This window comes from Pimephales promelas, chromosome 20, assembly GCF_988280905.1.
Source record: "Pimephales promelas chromosome 20, fPimPro1.hap1.1, whole genome shotgun sequence".
NCBI lineage: Eukaryota > Metazoa > Chordata > Actinopteri > Cypriniformes > Leuciscidae > Pimephales > Pimephales promelas.
Genome location: NC_142788.1, coordinates 9,676,308 through 9,693,651, shown reverse-complemented (window position 1 = coordinate 9,693,651; position 17,344 = coordinate 9,676,308). Strand labels below are relative to the sequence as shown.

At 38.2% G+C, this 17,344-nt stretch overlaps 1 protein-coding gene across 7 annotated transcripts in view; it reads right to left on the bottom strand.

Annotated features, from left to right (window-relative positions):
• The window catches only part of tead3a (TEA domain family member 3 a), a 69,434-nt gene that overhangs the window by 17,006 nt on the left and 35,084 nt on the right, over window positions 1–17,344 (bottom strand). The window contains exons 3-10 of one of the 7 annotated variants that reach the window (XM_039689920.2): window positions 10,361–10,425; window positions 9,446–9,508; window positions 9,269–9,331; window positions 5,529–5,540; window positions 4,012–4,140; window positions 3,884–3,927; window positions 3,735–3,799; window positions 3,523–3,659 (exon numbers count right to left, since the gene is read on the bottom strand). In XM_039689920.2, the coding sequence (XP_039545854.1) occupies window positions 3,523–3,659; window positions 3,735–3,799; window positions 3,884–3,927; window positions 4,012–4,140; window positions 5,529–5,540; window positions 9,269–9,331; window positions 9,446–9,508; window positions 10,361–10,425 (578 nt within the window). Of the gene's footprint in view, window positions 1–3,522; window positions 3,800–3,883; window positions 3,928–4,011; window positions 4,141–5,528; window positions 5,541–9,268; window positions 9,332–9,445; window positions 9,509–10,360; window positions 10,426–17,344 lie in introns of all 7 variants that reach the window. The other 6 variants (XM_089124341.1, XM_039689921.2, XM_089124342.1 and 3 more) reach the window with 6 other exon arrangements.

Below are 17,344 nucleotides of genomic sequence, written 5' to 3'. Positions count from 1 at the left end.
TGTTTGACCGACATGTACGAAATTTCTGTGGTACATCTACCATGTCCAGACGCACAGAAAAGTCTCTTGGAGCGATGCCCTAAACTCAACAGGAAGTCGGCCATTTCTAATTTTACCGCCATTTTTGGATGATTTACTCATTACGTACTTTAACTAACTCCTCCTAGGGCTTTAGTCGGATCGCCTTCAAATTTCTGCTGTGCCTTCTAAAGGCATTGACGATGAAAAGTTGTGCTATCTACGCGTTTTTGTCGATGGGCGTGTCCGTGGCGTCGATGATTCGCCATGAAACCGGAAGTTGTAGTAACTTGGCTGTAAATGCCCAGATCTGCACGAAATTTAACACATTTGACAAGAGTCCCGCCCTGATCAAATCTACATGCCGACATTCACCCACAGTCATAGCGCCACCTGCTGGCAACAGGAAGTGGCCTTTAACGAAGCAGTGTGGCAAATGCACAGCCGCACTGGCTGAGCTGCAGAAAATGAAACGCGGCCGCCTCACACCCCGACGTGCTACAGGTGCGAGGGCCCGCCCATCGCTGCTTGCAGCTTTAATTTTTTTTTTTTTCTTCTTTTTTCTTTTTTCTTTTTTCTGCAAAGTAAGCGCCATTTTCAGGGCCGCAACATGCTCAAAAACTCACCAAATTTGGCACGCATGTCAGGACTGGTGAAAAATTTCGTATTTTGTGGGTTTCGCGGATGGGCGTGGCAAAATGGCACGCTAGCGCCACCTAGAAAATTGGTAAAAATTAGCCCCTCGTCCACGTGCAACCTACATGCACGAAATTTGGTGGGGACGTGTATCATATCAAGACGCACAAAAAAGCCTCAAGAATCCATACCATAAACTCGACAGGAAGTCCGCCATTTTGAATTTGGCGGCCATTTTTGGACGATTTACACACTCCGTACTTTAACGAACTCCTCCTAGGGATTTAGTCGGATCGACTTCAAATTTCTGCAGTGCCTTCTAAAGGCATTGACGATGTAAAGTTGTGCTATCTGCGCGTTTTCGTCGATGGGCGTGTCCGTGGCGTCGATGATTCGCCATGAAACAGGAAGTTGTAGTAACTTGGCTGTAAATGCCCAGATCTGCACCAAATTTTACACATTTGACAAGAGTCCCACCCTGAACAAATCTACATGCTGACATTCACCCACAGTCATAGCGCCACCTGCTGGCAACAGGAAGTGACCTTAAACGAAGCAGCCCACGCCGCTTGTTTGACCAACATGTACGAAACTTCTGTGGTACATCTACTATGACCAGACGCACAAAAAAGCCTCTTGGAGCGATGCCCTAAACTTGACAGGAAGTCCGCCATTTTGAATTTGGAGGCCATTTTGGGACAATTTACACACTCCGTACTTTAACGAACTCCTCCTAGGGATTTAGTCGGATCAACTTCAAATTTCTGCTGTACCTTCTAAAGGCATTGACGATGTAAAGTTGTGCTATCTGTGCATTTTCGTCGATGGGCGTGTCCGTGGCGTCGATGATTCGCCATGAAACAGGAAGTTGTAGTAACTTGGCTGTAAATGCCCAGATCTGCACGAAATTTAACACATTTGACAAGAGTCCCGCCCTGAACAAATCTACATGCCGACATTCACCCACAGTCATAGCGCCACCTGCTGGCAACAGGAAGTGACCTTTAATGAAGCGTAGCAAATTCACAGCCGCACCGGCTGAGCTCCAGAATTTGCAATGCGGCCGCCTCACACCCCGACGCGCTACAGGTGCGAGGGCCCGCCCATCGCTGCTTGCAGCTTTAATTTAACTTATTTTATCTTATTATAATGTTCCTGTTTTTATGTGTAGCACTTTGAGGTCATTAAATTGATGTAAAGTGCGTTACAAATAAAATATATTATTATTATTATTATTATTAAACCGGAATTGATTTTTTGACATGCGCACACTGCACGAATATGCCCCTGTTCGCACATAACTATTCTCCTCTATTGGTTCTTTATTTGTTTGAAACAACAGACTTAATATTTATCCGTCTCTGGTCATGATTTGGAGACTATGAGCATGAACCGTTTTACTGTGCTGCATATATTTATCACGCAGTAAAACCCCGCCCCCAAAAGTCTAGTGTGGATGAGAATCTAAACCAAACACTGGTGGGACGTTGTCCTGCTTCACTACACAGACACTGAGTGAAATGAGATTTTTTTTAATAACGGAACATTCATTTATATGACACTTTATTCATCAGGAAGAACAGCTCGTTTTGTGCGGCATACGTCATTACGCTATTTCAACGTCAATGCACATGCGCAGTCCTTTTAGATTCGGTTTTCAATCCGATCAAGTGTTTACATGTTCTCTCGATCGGATTACAAATGGAGTAAACCACCCCTTTCAATCCGATCGAAATTCCAGTCGGATCGAGCTCAATCGGACCGATTTAGGTGTTTACATGAAGTTTTTTTAGTCCGATTGAGCCGTCAATCTGATTATAAGGGTCCATGTAAACGCAGCTACAGTAGTGTTATTAAAAAATATTGAAATAAACTAAAATATACATTTTAGATGAAAAAAATTCAAATTAGAAACGTAGTCTTGGCTTCTAAATGAAATGAGTAAAATAAGTAAAATTACTAAACCGATAACTAAAATAAAAGTAAATAAAAGGAGTAGTTCACTTTTAAAAAAACGTTTGCTGATAATTTACCCCCCCCCCACCATGTCATCCAAGATGTCCATGTCATTCTTTCTTCAGTTGAAAAGAAATTAAGGTTTTTGATGAAAACATTCCAGGATTTTCTCCATATAATGGACCTTCAAACAGTTCAAGGTCCAAATGAGAGTTTCAGTGCAGCTTCAAAGGGCTTTAAACGACACCAGATGATGAATAAGGGTCTTATCTAGGACCCTTTGAGTCATGAATTGAAAAAAGACTTGCTCATTATGATGAATGAGTTCAAACAGGAGAGTCACGAACGCGCATCACAGAACACAGCAAGGCAAGCATTTGTGCTTATAAAACTTAAACTTTTTTTATTTGGTAACGCTTTATTTTTTAAATGAGCGATCGTTTCGCTAGATAAGACCCTTATTCATCGTCTGATGTCGTTTAAAGCCCTTTGAAGCTGCACTGAAACTTTCATTTGGACCTTGAACCGTTTGGTTCCCATTGAAGTCCATTATATGGAGAAAAATCCTGGAATGTTTTCATCAAAAACCTTAATTTCTTTTCGACTGAAGAAAGAAAGACATGGACATCTTGGATGACATGGGGGTGAGTAAATTATCAGCAAAAGTTTTTTTTTTTAAAAGTGAAATACTCCTTTAAAGCTAATTAGAAAAAAAAGTACTCAAAATGACAAAAGCACATAAAAATATTACAGGACTGTATGAGATGAGAAGAAAAATTATTTTTCAATCGCAAATGTTTTCAATGTTAAATGTCTCTTTTCGACATTTCACTGCATCTTGGCATTGACGCTATGGGGAACACCCTCATCTTGACCAGTGTCTCCAATATTCGCAGCAAGACGCTCACTCACAGTGTCAGGGTCTCTCTGGACCTCCATGAACGCCGAGTACTCCAGCATGCGGAGTTTACCGGAGGCGATGGTCCGGTCCTGCCACACAGGCATGGCAGTGCTGGTAGGGGGGAGGGAGCTGGGCAACGGCTCATAACCTGTGGAGAAAACATGCTGGTTTAGGCCCGGGTGGGTCAGTCTGAGTTCACATATGATCCCAGCACTGCTCTTACTTGATATGGGCGTAGGCAGTGGAGGCTGAAGGCTGGAGTATGGGTTCGGTGCAAAGGGCTTGATGCTAGAAAGACACCGAGAAAGATCAGCAGGCTCTCACAACAACACTGTTGATTAGATCAGGAATCCGTTTGGTAGAGATACTCACTCCTGAGAAGGTCCAGGCTGTCCTGGGATGGGTCCGGGCCAAAACTGCACAACAAAACAGAGAACAATGGAAGTTTGAGGGTTAAGTTAGAGAACTGAGGGTGACTGGTCATTGGACACTGAACTAACCCTGGCTGGAGGAGGGTAGGGGTGCTGAGGAAGAGGAGGCATCTGACTCTTCATCACACTGGCAGAAACGATCTGAGCGGAGGACAGAGCGGCCATGTTCTGCAGGGCTTTGTCTTTGGAAGCCTGATCCTGAGAAAGACGAAACAAGGGCTTCATTTAAAACAAAAATGACCCAGGATTGAAAGGAACTTCAAGAAACCACTTCTAAGATGCATTTTACTGTACTAGTAATAAATGATTCTCATACGTGGACACAATATTATATTATATACTTAAATGAACATTCAAGAAATGTATTTAAAGAAATAAAAATAATAATGATAACAGTAAAACATTAATAAAGTGTATTAGTAATGCTAAATATTAATAATAGCTTACTTTAGTATATGATAATATGCAATCTTTATGAAAGCAAACTTCAGGGATATGTACAAAACAGATCAAAAGTTTAGGGTCAGTAAGTTGTTTTGTTTTTTAAAGAAAAATTAATACTTTTATTCATCAAGAATGCATTCAGATGATCAAAAGTGCAGTAAAGGCTTGTATAATCTTAAAAATGTATCAAACAATCCCGGAAAAAAGGGATCATGTTTGCACAAAAATATGAAGCAGCACAACTGTCTTTAACATTGATAATAATAATAATAATGAAATGTTTCTTGAGCATCAAATCATATAGGATCATGTGACTAGAATTCCTTCACAGGAATAATTTACATATTAAAATATATTACAATTGAAAACAGTGATTTTATTTTGTAATAATATTGTTCAATATTATACTGTATTTGACTTAAAAATGCAGCCTTGGTGAGCAAAAGATGCTTCTTTCAAAAATCAAAATACAAAAAAAAAAAAAAAAAAAAAAAATAAATCTTCCCAACCATAAACCTTTGAATTGTAATTTTTAGTGCAAGATCTACATGCTATGGTTTAGACAAACATGCAAAAATCATGCGTATAAGGGAATGTGATGCATGATATTGTGCTTGCATTTGAATCCAGCCACCAAAACAAAATATATTACACATGATAACAGCACAGAACGCTTGAACAGCTTAAACATTCAGTCGAGAGAAAGAAGACAAAGAATTAGACAAAATGAAGTCGACAGAAGTCTATCCCAACCAGGAAATAAGGTGATAAATAAACCAGACGAGGTGTTCAAATGTAAAAAAAAAAAAAAAAAAAAAAATCCAATTTAAATTGAGTTTTAATCCAATCCTAGAGTTATCTAAGAGTTAAGTCCATGACTGAGTTTTGTACACATAATTAGTGCAATAAACCCTCACATGAAAACTCAAAATAATTTGTTCTGAGTTTGCAGGTATAAATTACCCTAATATTTAAGTCAAAAATGAAATAGTAAACGGCAATAGTGGCAGCTAAATTCATCCTGTGAGTCGGGCGACACTGGCAGCCAAAGCACTTGCTGCACAAACTGAAGCTCAAACCAGAGAAAGCTGAGCGTCTGCAGGCGTCACAGGCAAAGCAGACTTACAAAACATTTCACTTACCAAGTTCATGGCCTAAAAATTGAAAGGAAGAGAAACTGTTAAAAAAAAAACGCTGCGGAGACAAACGGATCAGATAACACACTGATCAAATGACTCTGACTGCAGGTATGCCGAGAGGCCTGCGCTTTCTCTTCTGACACTGTGTGTTCAGACACTGCAGAATAGTGCTCTCTTCAACTACTCCGCGCTCATGGAACAAAGTGAACCAATGACTTCCTGAAAGAACAATCACAGTTCTCCATTTCACGTCTTTGAGGAGGTCATGTGTTTACTTCCCCTCTTACCAGACCAAATCTTAAAAGACCAATTATTAACCATGCGGAAAATCGGAATATGCTTGTTTATATTATGGCTATTCATGTATCAAATAAGGGTGTTTATAGAGCAATGTTACCAATAAGTCTTGTGCAGTATGTAATGTGTCAACAAAAATGATTTCTGCTGAAAAAAAAAAATGTTTTGGACATTATAGAATGGATAAATACTAGGGCTGAAAATACTAGGGACCAAAATAAAAGTTTGTGTTTACATAATATATGTGGGTGCACTGTGAATAATTATATATATATATATATATATATATATATGAAGAGTTCAGATGCAAAAGCCTCTAAGTGCCATTTGAAATTTTCTTCTTTAATGATGATTTTTATCAAGCTTGTATATTTAAGTTCAGTGATTTCACTTAAATGGCAATGATAATTACCTATTAATTGTTATTTAAGTGAAATTACTGAACTTAAATATACAAGTTTTATAAAAATCATCATTAAAGAAGAAAATTTCAAATGGCATTTAGAGGCTTTTGCATCTGAACTCTTCATATATATATACTATATATATATATATAAAATTATATGTATATATATATATATATATATATATATATTAGGGCTGTCAAACGATTAATCGCGATTAATCGCATCCAAAACAAAAGTTTGTATTTACATAATATATGTGGGTGCACTGTGTATAATTATTTTGTATATATAAATACACACACATGCATGTATATTTAAGAAAAAAATAGTATTTATATGTAAAATATTTATATTTATATATACTATAAATTATATTTAAATATATATACAGTATATACATGAAAATATTTCTTAAATATATACAAGCATGTGTGTGTATTTATATATATATAAAAAATTATTATACACAGTGCACCCACATATATTATGTAAACAAAAACTTTTATTTTGGATGCGATTAATTGCGATTAATCGATTGACAACCCTAATATATATATATATATATATATATATATATATATATACACACACACATACACACACATGCTTGTATATATTTAAGAAATATTTTCATGTATATACTGTATATAGATTTATATATAATTTAGATTATATATAAATATAAATATTTTATATATAAATATTTTTTTGCTCTTACATACACATGCATGTATGTGTATTTATATATATAAAATAATTATACAAAGTGCACCCACATATATTATGTAAACACAAACTTTTTTTTGGGATGCGATTAATCGTTTGACAGCCCTAATAAATACATTAATTAATAAATGAATCGACCAATGATTGGTGGGAATAATAAAGGATTTCTGCAGGAAATTTCATTGGTCAATCAATCAATCAATCAATCCATCCATCCATCCATCCAGGTGATGGTGTGTGAAAAAGCTAAAGCTAAACCATCATGGTGGTTTGCTGGTCTATGCTGATTTTGTTTGTTTTTTGGTTGGCTTGCATTTTATTATGCAAATTGACTTTATATATTATATATTCTGACTTTTGTCTAATGAAAATGATACAAGCAGAAGCCATTAATCAATACAAGTAGGGCTACACCATATTTAAATATGGATAGCGCAATGCTTCAATAAATGTAAGCCTTGGAATGGAGTATACATTTAAATCACAGGGGGAAAAGTAGAGATGAATAGAGGTTTGAGTTATGAAGGTCAAGATAATTTAGAATATAGGAAAAAATAAATAAAGAAATAAAAATAATTCTTGGTTCAATCAGGCATTGCATGCGCGGCAGCACGTTCGGATGTTGCGGCGTTAGACGAGTTCCTTGGTCAACAAAGTTTTGTCGATTCTGGAATAACATTCCTGTCTGAAAATTTAGTCCTAACTCTACCCCTAAACCTAACCCTACCCATAAATTACCCCTACAATGGGGGATTATCACGCTGATACGTACTTCCGCATTCAGTGATCTTTGCGCACTGCCACTTCCGTTGAATTATTTATCCACGTAACAACTTCTTGCATCAAAGATTTAATAAGGATGCGAATGTTCGTACTTTCTGTAATTCTGACGTTGAAACCGCAGAACATCTCTTCTAGTGTAACCCAGACCTTCTGGGACGCTTTCCAGTACTGGATCATGTACGATCCCCAAAATAAATTTGGGCTTCAAATGGAGAACAGAACAACTGAGTTTGGAGTGAATAATCTGATTTTAATGGCCAAATATTTCATCCACAAATGTCGATTTCTTAAAACATCCCCTGTTTTTAATTCCTTTCTAAATGATATAATTCTGTATAAACAATCCCTGAAATGTTGCAAATCAAAAAAAAGCCCTAATTTTTCATGAATACTTATGTTACCTTATTCCCTAGTGTCTACAGAGTCTCTTGGTCTCTTTTCCCTTTATTTTTATTCATTTTATTATTATTACTTTACAATGTTGTACTCAATGTTCAATTCATGTTGTAAAATTGACTGAATATGATTGTGATGTGCCTTATTGTATGTTTGATATACGATTCAATAATAATAATAAAAAAATTCCATTGAATCACCGATCACTCGAAATGATAACTGATGACGGACTACACTAGGTTTATTTATACGGCATCCCTGGTAAATTAGTCTGATTCACTAAAGTGCCGGCTACAAACAAACGTGCTACCTTGTTTTATTTTAAAGTTCGGACTTTCATTCCGGCGAACCGCTTTAATCCACTCCTTCCTCATACTCAATTCAGTCTGGAATCCATGAAAACTTAAAGGGATACTCCACTTTTTTTGGAAATAGGCTAATTTTACAACCCCCCCAGAGTTAAACAGTTGAGTTTTACCATTTTTGAATCTATTCAGCTGAATTTCTGATATATAGAAGAATATCAGTAACCAGACAGTATCTGATCTCATTGACTTCCATAGTAGGAAAAAAATATATTATGGAAGTCAATGAGACCAGAAACTGTCTGGTTACTGATAATGTTCTAAATATCAAAAAAATTGTCTGAATACATTCGAAAACGGTAAAACCCAACTGTTTAACTCTGGGGGAGTGGTAAAATGAACCTATTTCCAAACAAAAGTGGAGTATCCCTTTAAGTAGGGTTGGCGTTAAGTTTAACTTGACATAAACTGCAAACCTCAAATCTGATTGGTTAATAGGAATGTTGTTCCAGGAGCAACAAAGATGTTGCACTTGATGGGATCAGGTTCTAATACATAGCAACACAACTAGAAAGTGATGCAATATTCAGTCAGCCACTAGAGGAAGCCATTACTTTGAAAGCACACTGCTCAATTCCATCCAATGGTTTAGTTTCAATGGATGCATGCGCACAACAAAAGTTACCTGCATGCTCAAGTCATCATAAATTACCATAACATTTAGGGCGTGTTACAGTTAGGAAGGTTTGGTGGTGATATAAGGAAAAGCCGAAGCACTCTGAACACAGTTAACAGCATAGGCCAGAGCAGACTGCAGTGAAGCGCATACCTTCAGCTTAGACTGAATCTCGCGAGATTTTCTCCGCGCAAGAACCTGCAGATGGCTAGACACCTGCAGGAAGGAAGTCAGAGGAGGGAGAAAGGAAGGCAGGGGAAAAAAAGAAAAGAGAGACATTGAACAGACAGTGAGTAAAAAAGAAGCCACCAGGTGGCGCCACAGCCATACCTTAATGCCTGTTTGATATTCCCGCATTTTCTTCCTGGCTAACACCTGTATGTGACTAGACACCTGAGGCAAAACAGGGCCACAGACATTTGATATCATCCAACATATTCGGTATATTTTAACAACAAGTGGGGTATTAAAGTTGCACTATGTAATTTGTCCAAGAATACAATTTTGCCAAACATGTTTAAATTTAACTCACATGAGTCATATTTAATAACAGTAAAAAATAATAAATGAATCGTGAGACAAACACACTTGAACAGTGTGATGGGAAAAAAAAAAATCTCACAAATTCCACAAGTACTTAGTAGCACCAATAGATGGCAGTATAGAGTTTGCAGTTATTTAAATCAGCTAAACAAAAATTCATATAAAAAAATATTTTTAAAATATCATATTCGGTATATGTTAACAACAATGGTTTCTATTCATAGTGGGATATTAAAGTTGCACTATGTAATTTGTCCAAGCATACAATTTTGCCAAACATGTTTAAATTTAACTCACATGAGTCATATTTAATAACAGTAAAAACTAATAAATTAATCGTGAGACAAACACACTTGAACAGTGTGATGAGGGAAAAAAAATCTCACAAATTCCACAAGTACTTAGTAGCACCAATAGATGGCAGTATAGAGTTTTGCAGTTATTTAAATGAGCTAAACAAAAATTCATATAAAAAAAATATTTTTAAAATATCAAATTTAACTACTATCTCAAACAAGGTGCAGGGAGACACTGTAGTTTAATCAAAACATGCATAACAGAAATACATTGTCTAGCATTGCTGAAAAAAGACTGAATTAATGACTGTATCAATTACAGGTATCATGATCTACGGTTAGAATATGGTCATAACCTTTGTTGTATTCATTCAAACAAGTGGTTCTAGAAACACTATCACATTACCTGTTTCCGTGTGCGGGTTTTCCCTGTCCGCAGCTTTATGTACCTTGCTATCAACTCATTACGACCTGGAAAAAATCAATAAGAAACACAATATTAGCAAATATCGTGTCAAATGAATCATACTGAATTATGTAAATGAACATATATGAACATCTAGAACACAATAAAGTGCATTTTATTACATGTTAAGAAATAGCTTTCGGCTGGAAGAGCTCTACCACCACAAGGTCATGGGTTCGAATCCCAGGGAAAACATTAACTGACAAATGTATCATGTAAATTAATGACTAATGATAAAATATTTTTTTTCTCTTCACATATGTAATTTAATTTGTTCCCCTGCCTCCTAAACACAGAAAAGCACATGGAATGCAGTAATGCCTCCACCAGCAATATCACAGTAGGGTGTAAAGCCTCCTATGAGACCATTAGTTTATTAATAGACCATTGAAAGACAAGGCTTGTGACAGATGAGTCAGGTGATATGGGTGGTGACTTGGCAAAAAGAAAAAAAGAAAAAAATAGGGCCACCATGTGTCAGGGCCTTGACCAATCAAGCTGCTCTGAGTGGACAAATGTTTTCATACAAAGAGCTATTTATTAAATGAGTGCAATAATAAATCTGTTAAAATAATGATATGAGAAAAGGGACACAAAAGGGAAACCAGGAAGATAACTTGAGGTAAAGCGATAAAGAGGATTTCATCACAGTTTATAAAGGGTTGACCTTGTGAACAGCTGTGAATCTTTCTTGACACCCCCACCCTCCTCCCACTGGCATCCCACTCACTGACAGCCGGACCACCTGGACCCAACACAGGAAACCCTGCACCCTAAACGCCAGCCATATAACACCAGGGACTCATATGCTAGCATGTCACCAGCAAACAACATGTTTAGACATTGTGAATGTGCAAACAAATAGAGAGATTTGTGATAAGTCAAGCCAAATATAAATTAAGTATCCTGTTCCTCTACATGGGACAGAAGAATTCAGGAAAAAGATCCATTATTTGTGGTAATAGACTGGCACTAACAATAATCACAAAGATTTGAAAAGAAGTTTCAATCAAACTCCTCTTTTCAGTGGTCATATAGAATGGATAGTCCCACCCCAATCTCATGCCATTGGTTGAGCCAATGTTGTTAGAACGGCCCAAGGTAGGACTCTCAATAAATAGACCTTTATGCATTTTAGGGGGCTTTCACACTGGCAGTTTAGGTCAAAATAGAAACATGAAAGATTGGCAATGTGAAAGCTGTCATTTGGACACCTGAGCGCACCGGGCGACCAAACTGTGAACTGTGGCGAGATTCACGTAAATGTGAAAGCAACTCCGACTCGGGCATGCACTCGTTCGGGAAATAAAACAAGATGTGCATGCGTTTTAGCCGAAGATGTGCAGCCAAAACACAAGTAGGGGATGACAATGGTGATGAGTTACTGAGGATATGAGCAAGAGTGAGAATACAGTGTTATCATGCAGAGTAAGTGCAATCCGCATCAAATGAATGGTTCACAGTTAGTTTTCTCCTCTAAAGCAGCGGAAAGCCGCCTTCAATGTGACGCACAGTGTCGTTCACTCTGTGACAAGTGTTGTACTGCATTTAACTGCATCAAAAAAATAACAAATCACATTATATTGACCCGAGTTCTGTTTTCTACGGTGACGCATTGCTGCCACATACATATTATTTTTCCCCCTCAATTACGTCGTAACAATGAGATCTTATGTCGTTAAAATGTCATATTTTCTCGTTTTAATGACAAATTATCTCGTTTTAACGACATAATGTCTCATTATAATGACACATCTCGTTTTAACGACATAAATATCTCGTTTTAACAACATAAATATCTTGTTATAACGACATAATTATGGGACATTGTAATATGCATTAAGCTACATTTAACGTTCTTATAATGAGTTTCTATGGGAGGAAAATGCCTAACATCAAATTAAACGCTTTTGCGTTCATATTCTTGACTTATCTGATTTTTGTAGTGTACTTTATAATGATTTTAGTATCATATTGATTAATAAATGCACGCACAATTATCTGTGAACTTGATAAATGTATGTTTTTATTAGGCAACTATATCCACAAATTGCTTTCAGTTATGTGTGCAAAATTCAGAATTCAATGAATGTGCAGTGATAGAGACATGTTCGTGTATAAAATACATTTGTTTTATTATGTATTAGTGATTTAGCATCATTAGCTCAGAATATAAACTCACCACTAGGGTTGGGTATCGAGAATCGATTGAAACCGAGACTAACTTTTCGTTTTTCCCGGAATCGTTCAAAAGTTAAAATTTCGATTCCTAGTTTTGATATTCACAGTCCGCAGAGCGGAAGAAGAAACCGCTGAACAACACCAACGAAGAAGCGTCTACCGGAAGTGTTGGTATAACCACGCGAGTCGAACATGAGTACCTTACGTCGGCGATCCAAAGTGTGGCTTCACTTTTCTAAAAATAACGAAATCTCGGCAAAATGCAAAATTTGTGACAAAAGGAGTATTTTTACAGAAGGAGTATTTCCTTCAGAAAGGCCGTTGGTTAGCAAGGTTAGCTAAATTTTTTTGACGTTAGGAACCGGAATCGAAACAAGGAATCGGAATCGTAATCAGAATCGTTCAAATTCAAACGATACCCAACCCTACTCACCACGTTTAATTACACGTTAAGCAAATTGCGAATACACTCAAATGAGATCGACTCAGACGTCAATAAATGGACGCGCAAATTATAATCACTAATACAAAATAAAACAAATTTATTCGAATGTAATTCGTAGGAGTTTCTATGGGAGGAAAATGCTTAATGTCAAATTGAACGCTTTGCGTTCATATTCTGGACTTATCTGATTTTTGTGGTATACTTTATTATGATTAAAGGTTCACGGATAATTGTGCGTGCAATATGATACTAAAATCATAATAAAATAGGCTATACTAACACAGTCTCATCCCAAGACGTCATATAACTGACGTCTTGGGACGTCTTTTGACCATACGTCAACATCCGCCGTTTTAGGTTACCCTTTAACGTCAGTTACATGACGATCCTGGGACGTCATACAACTGACGCTTTACCTTTAACGTTAGTTAGGTGACGGGGTAGGTTTAGGTCTGGGGTAGGGTTAGGATTCGATGACGTCATCTAAACGACGTTAAAGGGTACCCTAAAACGACGGATGTTGACGTATGATCAAAAGACGTCCCAAGACGTCAGTTATATAATGTCTTGGGATGAGACTGCGCTGGCTATACTACAAAAATCAGATAAATCCAGAATATGAACGCAAAGCGTTTGACGTTAAGCATTTTCCTCCCATAGAAACTCGTTATAAGAACGCTAAATGTAGCTTAATGCATATTACAATGTCACCTTATTATGTCGAAATAACGAGATATTTATGTTGAAATAACAAGATATTTATGTCGTTATAACAAGATATTTATGTCGTTAAAACGAGATATTTATGTCGTTAAAACGAGATATGTCGTTATAACGAGAAATGTATGCCATTAATATGAGATATGTCGTTAAAACAAGAAAATATGTCGTTTTAACGACATAAGATCTCCTTATTACGACATAATTGAGGGAAAAATAATATGTATGTGGCAGCAATGCGTCACCGTAGTTTTCACGTTTGCACGTTTGTTATGGCGTAAGATTAACTCAAATGCACCAGGGTTCGATACAATCAATTGTGTGTGAAACCCCCTTAATACTCAACCCCCGGAATTTCTGCATTAAGGGGGTTTCCCCATAGTGGAAACCCCCTTAATGCAGAAATTACACACATCATGCATGCATATACCAGCAGCTCTCTACATATCAGCTTCAACTATTTAAATGCCAATATAGGTTGTACAGTGGTTCTGTAAAAGTTTGATTGGAGTAAGTGTGTGATGCCAAGATGATACGAGAGATGTCCAGTGTTTTGTCACACCAACCAGAACAAATTAGAGCCTCTCCAGTTTAATTTAATTATCCATTACTGATGAAATGACAACACAAGCGAATGTCAAAGAGGATTAGCCAGTCAGACAGCCGGAGTAAGAGAGAATCAACCAGACAGCGATAGACAGAACATGTGTAAAAGAGAAGGCAAATATCTTCAGTTCCAGACACACAGAGGAGACTCTGATAGATAGAGAGACTCTGGCTCGTACCCAGCAGCCTTGAACTCCTGATCCACCGCCAAAAGCTTTCAAAGGGCACCTAACCACCCCCCAGCCCACAAATAGCGTGTTTACGACCCTAAACAAAATGCTGCACTTCCTGGGAGGCTTGGAGAGGAAGAAAAACAGATACGACTGGGAGTCTGTAGAAGGGAGTGAGGAAGAAGTCAGCAGATAGACAAACGCATAGAGATGAAAGGGAGCCATGACGAGGGAGAAGCAGAAAGAAATCCAGGATGTAAATCAGAAACACAGAAGCCTCTAGCTTCACAACGCATGTGCAGTCATCTATGAAGGCTTCTGGTTTATACAAGTCCGTTGCCCAAAGTGACTTACAGTGCAGTTATAATATCCCAAGAGACAATCACATTGGAGAAACTAGAGGCTTGTTACTACAGGTGTCATGATGGTGGTCCTCATGGGTACCTTTGAGGAACTCAACCAAAGATCTTCAATGACCCTGTTCTGAATGGCACACTTGATATACTTGCTGTCTTAAGGTTTTTGTGGCCAAAAGTTCTTCTTAAAACAAAGATTTTTAGTGTAGGGGAGGAGTTGCTTCCTACTTTTGGAGCCGTGGCCTAGAAATTAACAGACTTCAAAGTACTTCAGACACATTGATGGTTCATGTGGGACATTTAGGCATGAATACAGCCTTCATTGTGTCTCTATCCCTTTCCCCATAACTTCCTGCACGAAAATACAAGTTTGCTTCCAACTGAGGTCTACCAGGAAATTCTTACAGACAAGGACACTTAACCCTCCAACACAGGACCATTTACAACAGCTGCCTTTAAGTACCTTTACGAACTGTTTCAGTCTCATTGAGAGCTAAAATTGACTACCTGCCTCTTTGGGAGGAAAATTAACGGCTGACAGTGTCACTGAAAAAGTGCTGAGTATAACAATATATAAACTTCCACTTGATATCAATGTCTGTATAAATACTCCCGCAGAACTGACTGAGGTTGAGCCAAAGGAAAGTGCCGATTTGCTCCCAGATTCCTCTAAAGTATGTCCAGGAAAAGCAGGAGTAAAATAAAAAGTGCTTCGCACACATTTATCCCGCCAAAAAAGCTCCCTTTAATGGCTCTAGCCTATCATCCTTTCCTGAAATCAGAGAGAACAACTTTCACTGCAGCTGGGATAAGTATGTCAGATGGATCGCCATGGCGAGTGAAAGGTGTTTGCATATGTTTTTGTACCATACTGTCAAGCATGTGAAGGTGAAGGTCTTGTTGACATAATTTAGAAGTGCTAAACTAATTGCAGGACTTCTTGGACTTGTCCTACGGGTCACTTGGCAAGAAGAAAAAAGTCAGTAAGGATGATAATTAGCACCTTACCTCTTCTATTTTCCCCTTTCTTTCAAAGATAATTTTTCACCTTGATAGTTTCCTCCCAAAGTTCACCCTGGTTAACCCATCCCACCAGATGTGTATGCTTATTGACGAAAACCATCTGCGTTTTAATAACTCTCCCACCAACCACCTGTTGTTATTTTTTTTTCCCGCAGTAAAAGACTGGAAACTGCCAATCAGAGGAAAAACCAAACCAATAGCCTATCAAAAACAGGTGCCGGGCTTCCGGTATGCGACGGAACGAGATGGACGTGTGAAACGTGAGCTCCGTAAAGTCAGGCGATTAAAACCCCTTGAATTCAGAGAATATTATCCAAGTTTAGGTAAAAGACTGGAATATGAGTGGGGGTAAAACAAGAAACCAAAAGATGACTGGAAAAGCGGAACAAGAGGGACGCAAAGAAGCGAATACACCCGAGGCAAACAATGCTAACATAAACGCACACAGCAGTGCCTCGACTTCTCAACCGAGTTTGAAAGATATAAGCGATCAAATAACTAACCTTCGAACCCAACTAAATACCGATCTAACTTCGTTTAAAGATGAGGTGAAGAGAGAAGTGAAAGAGGAACTGTCAGAATTCAGACAACAGATTAACCAACAGTTAACTGCTACGACGCTAACCCTACAAGATCATGACAATAAACTCGAGGCGGCGGAGGCGCGCATTGAGGAATTGGAAAGTTGGTCAGCAGCGGCAAATGAAGTGCTCCAAGAGTCACTAAAAGAGCAAAGGGCACTGCGGGGAAAAGTTGACGATTTGGAGTCAAGGGGGAGACGAAACAACCTCAGAATATACGGGGTACGCGAGGAAATGGAAGGTCCCTCTGTGATTCAATTTGTGGAGAAGCTGTTGGTGAGCGAAAAACTTATTGAAGAAGGAACTGATGCCCAAATACAACGCACACACCGATCACTGGGCCCGAAACCGACCCCCGACAACCCCCCAAGATCAATAGTTGTTAACTTTCTTCAGTATAGAGTCAAAGAAACAGTTCTCAGAAACGCCTGGAAAAAGAAAATTCAGCTTGGGGATAAATTTCTCTCTTTTGACCACGACTACACAACAGACGTGATTCAGCAACGCAAAGCTTACAAAAAAGTTAAGATTGTTTTGAAAGAGCACGGCATACGCTTCCAGACGCCATACACCCGGTTGCGGATCCATTGGGAGAGTGGCCAACAGACCTACAACAGCGCTGAGGAAGCCGAAAGTGATCTGCGTCGCCGTGGTCTTTTGCCAGAGGACCATCCCGGTGGGGATAATACCAGCGGAACTGGCTTATCAGCGACCCGAAGACTGGACCAAATATCGTCTTGGCAACGCATGCCCCGGCGCGGAGAGAAGGACACAGGCAGGAGAGCACGGGAGCGGCTGCGGGAATTCCAACGGAAGCTCAATACTTGAACCGAGAAGACAAA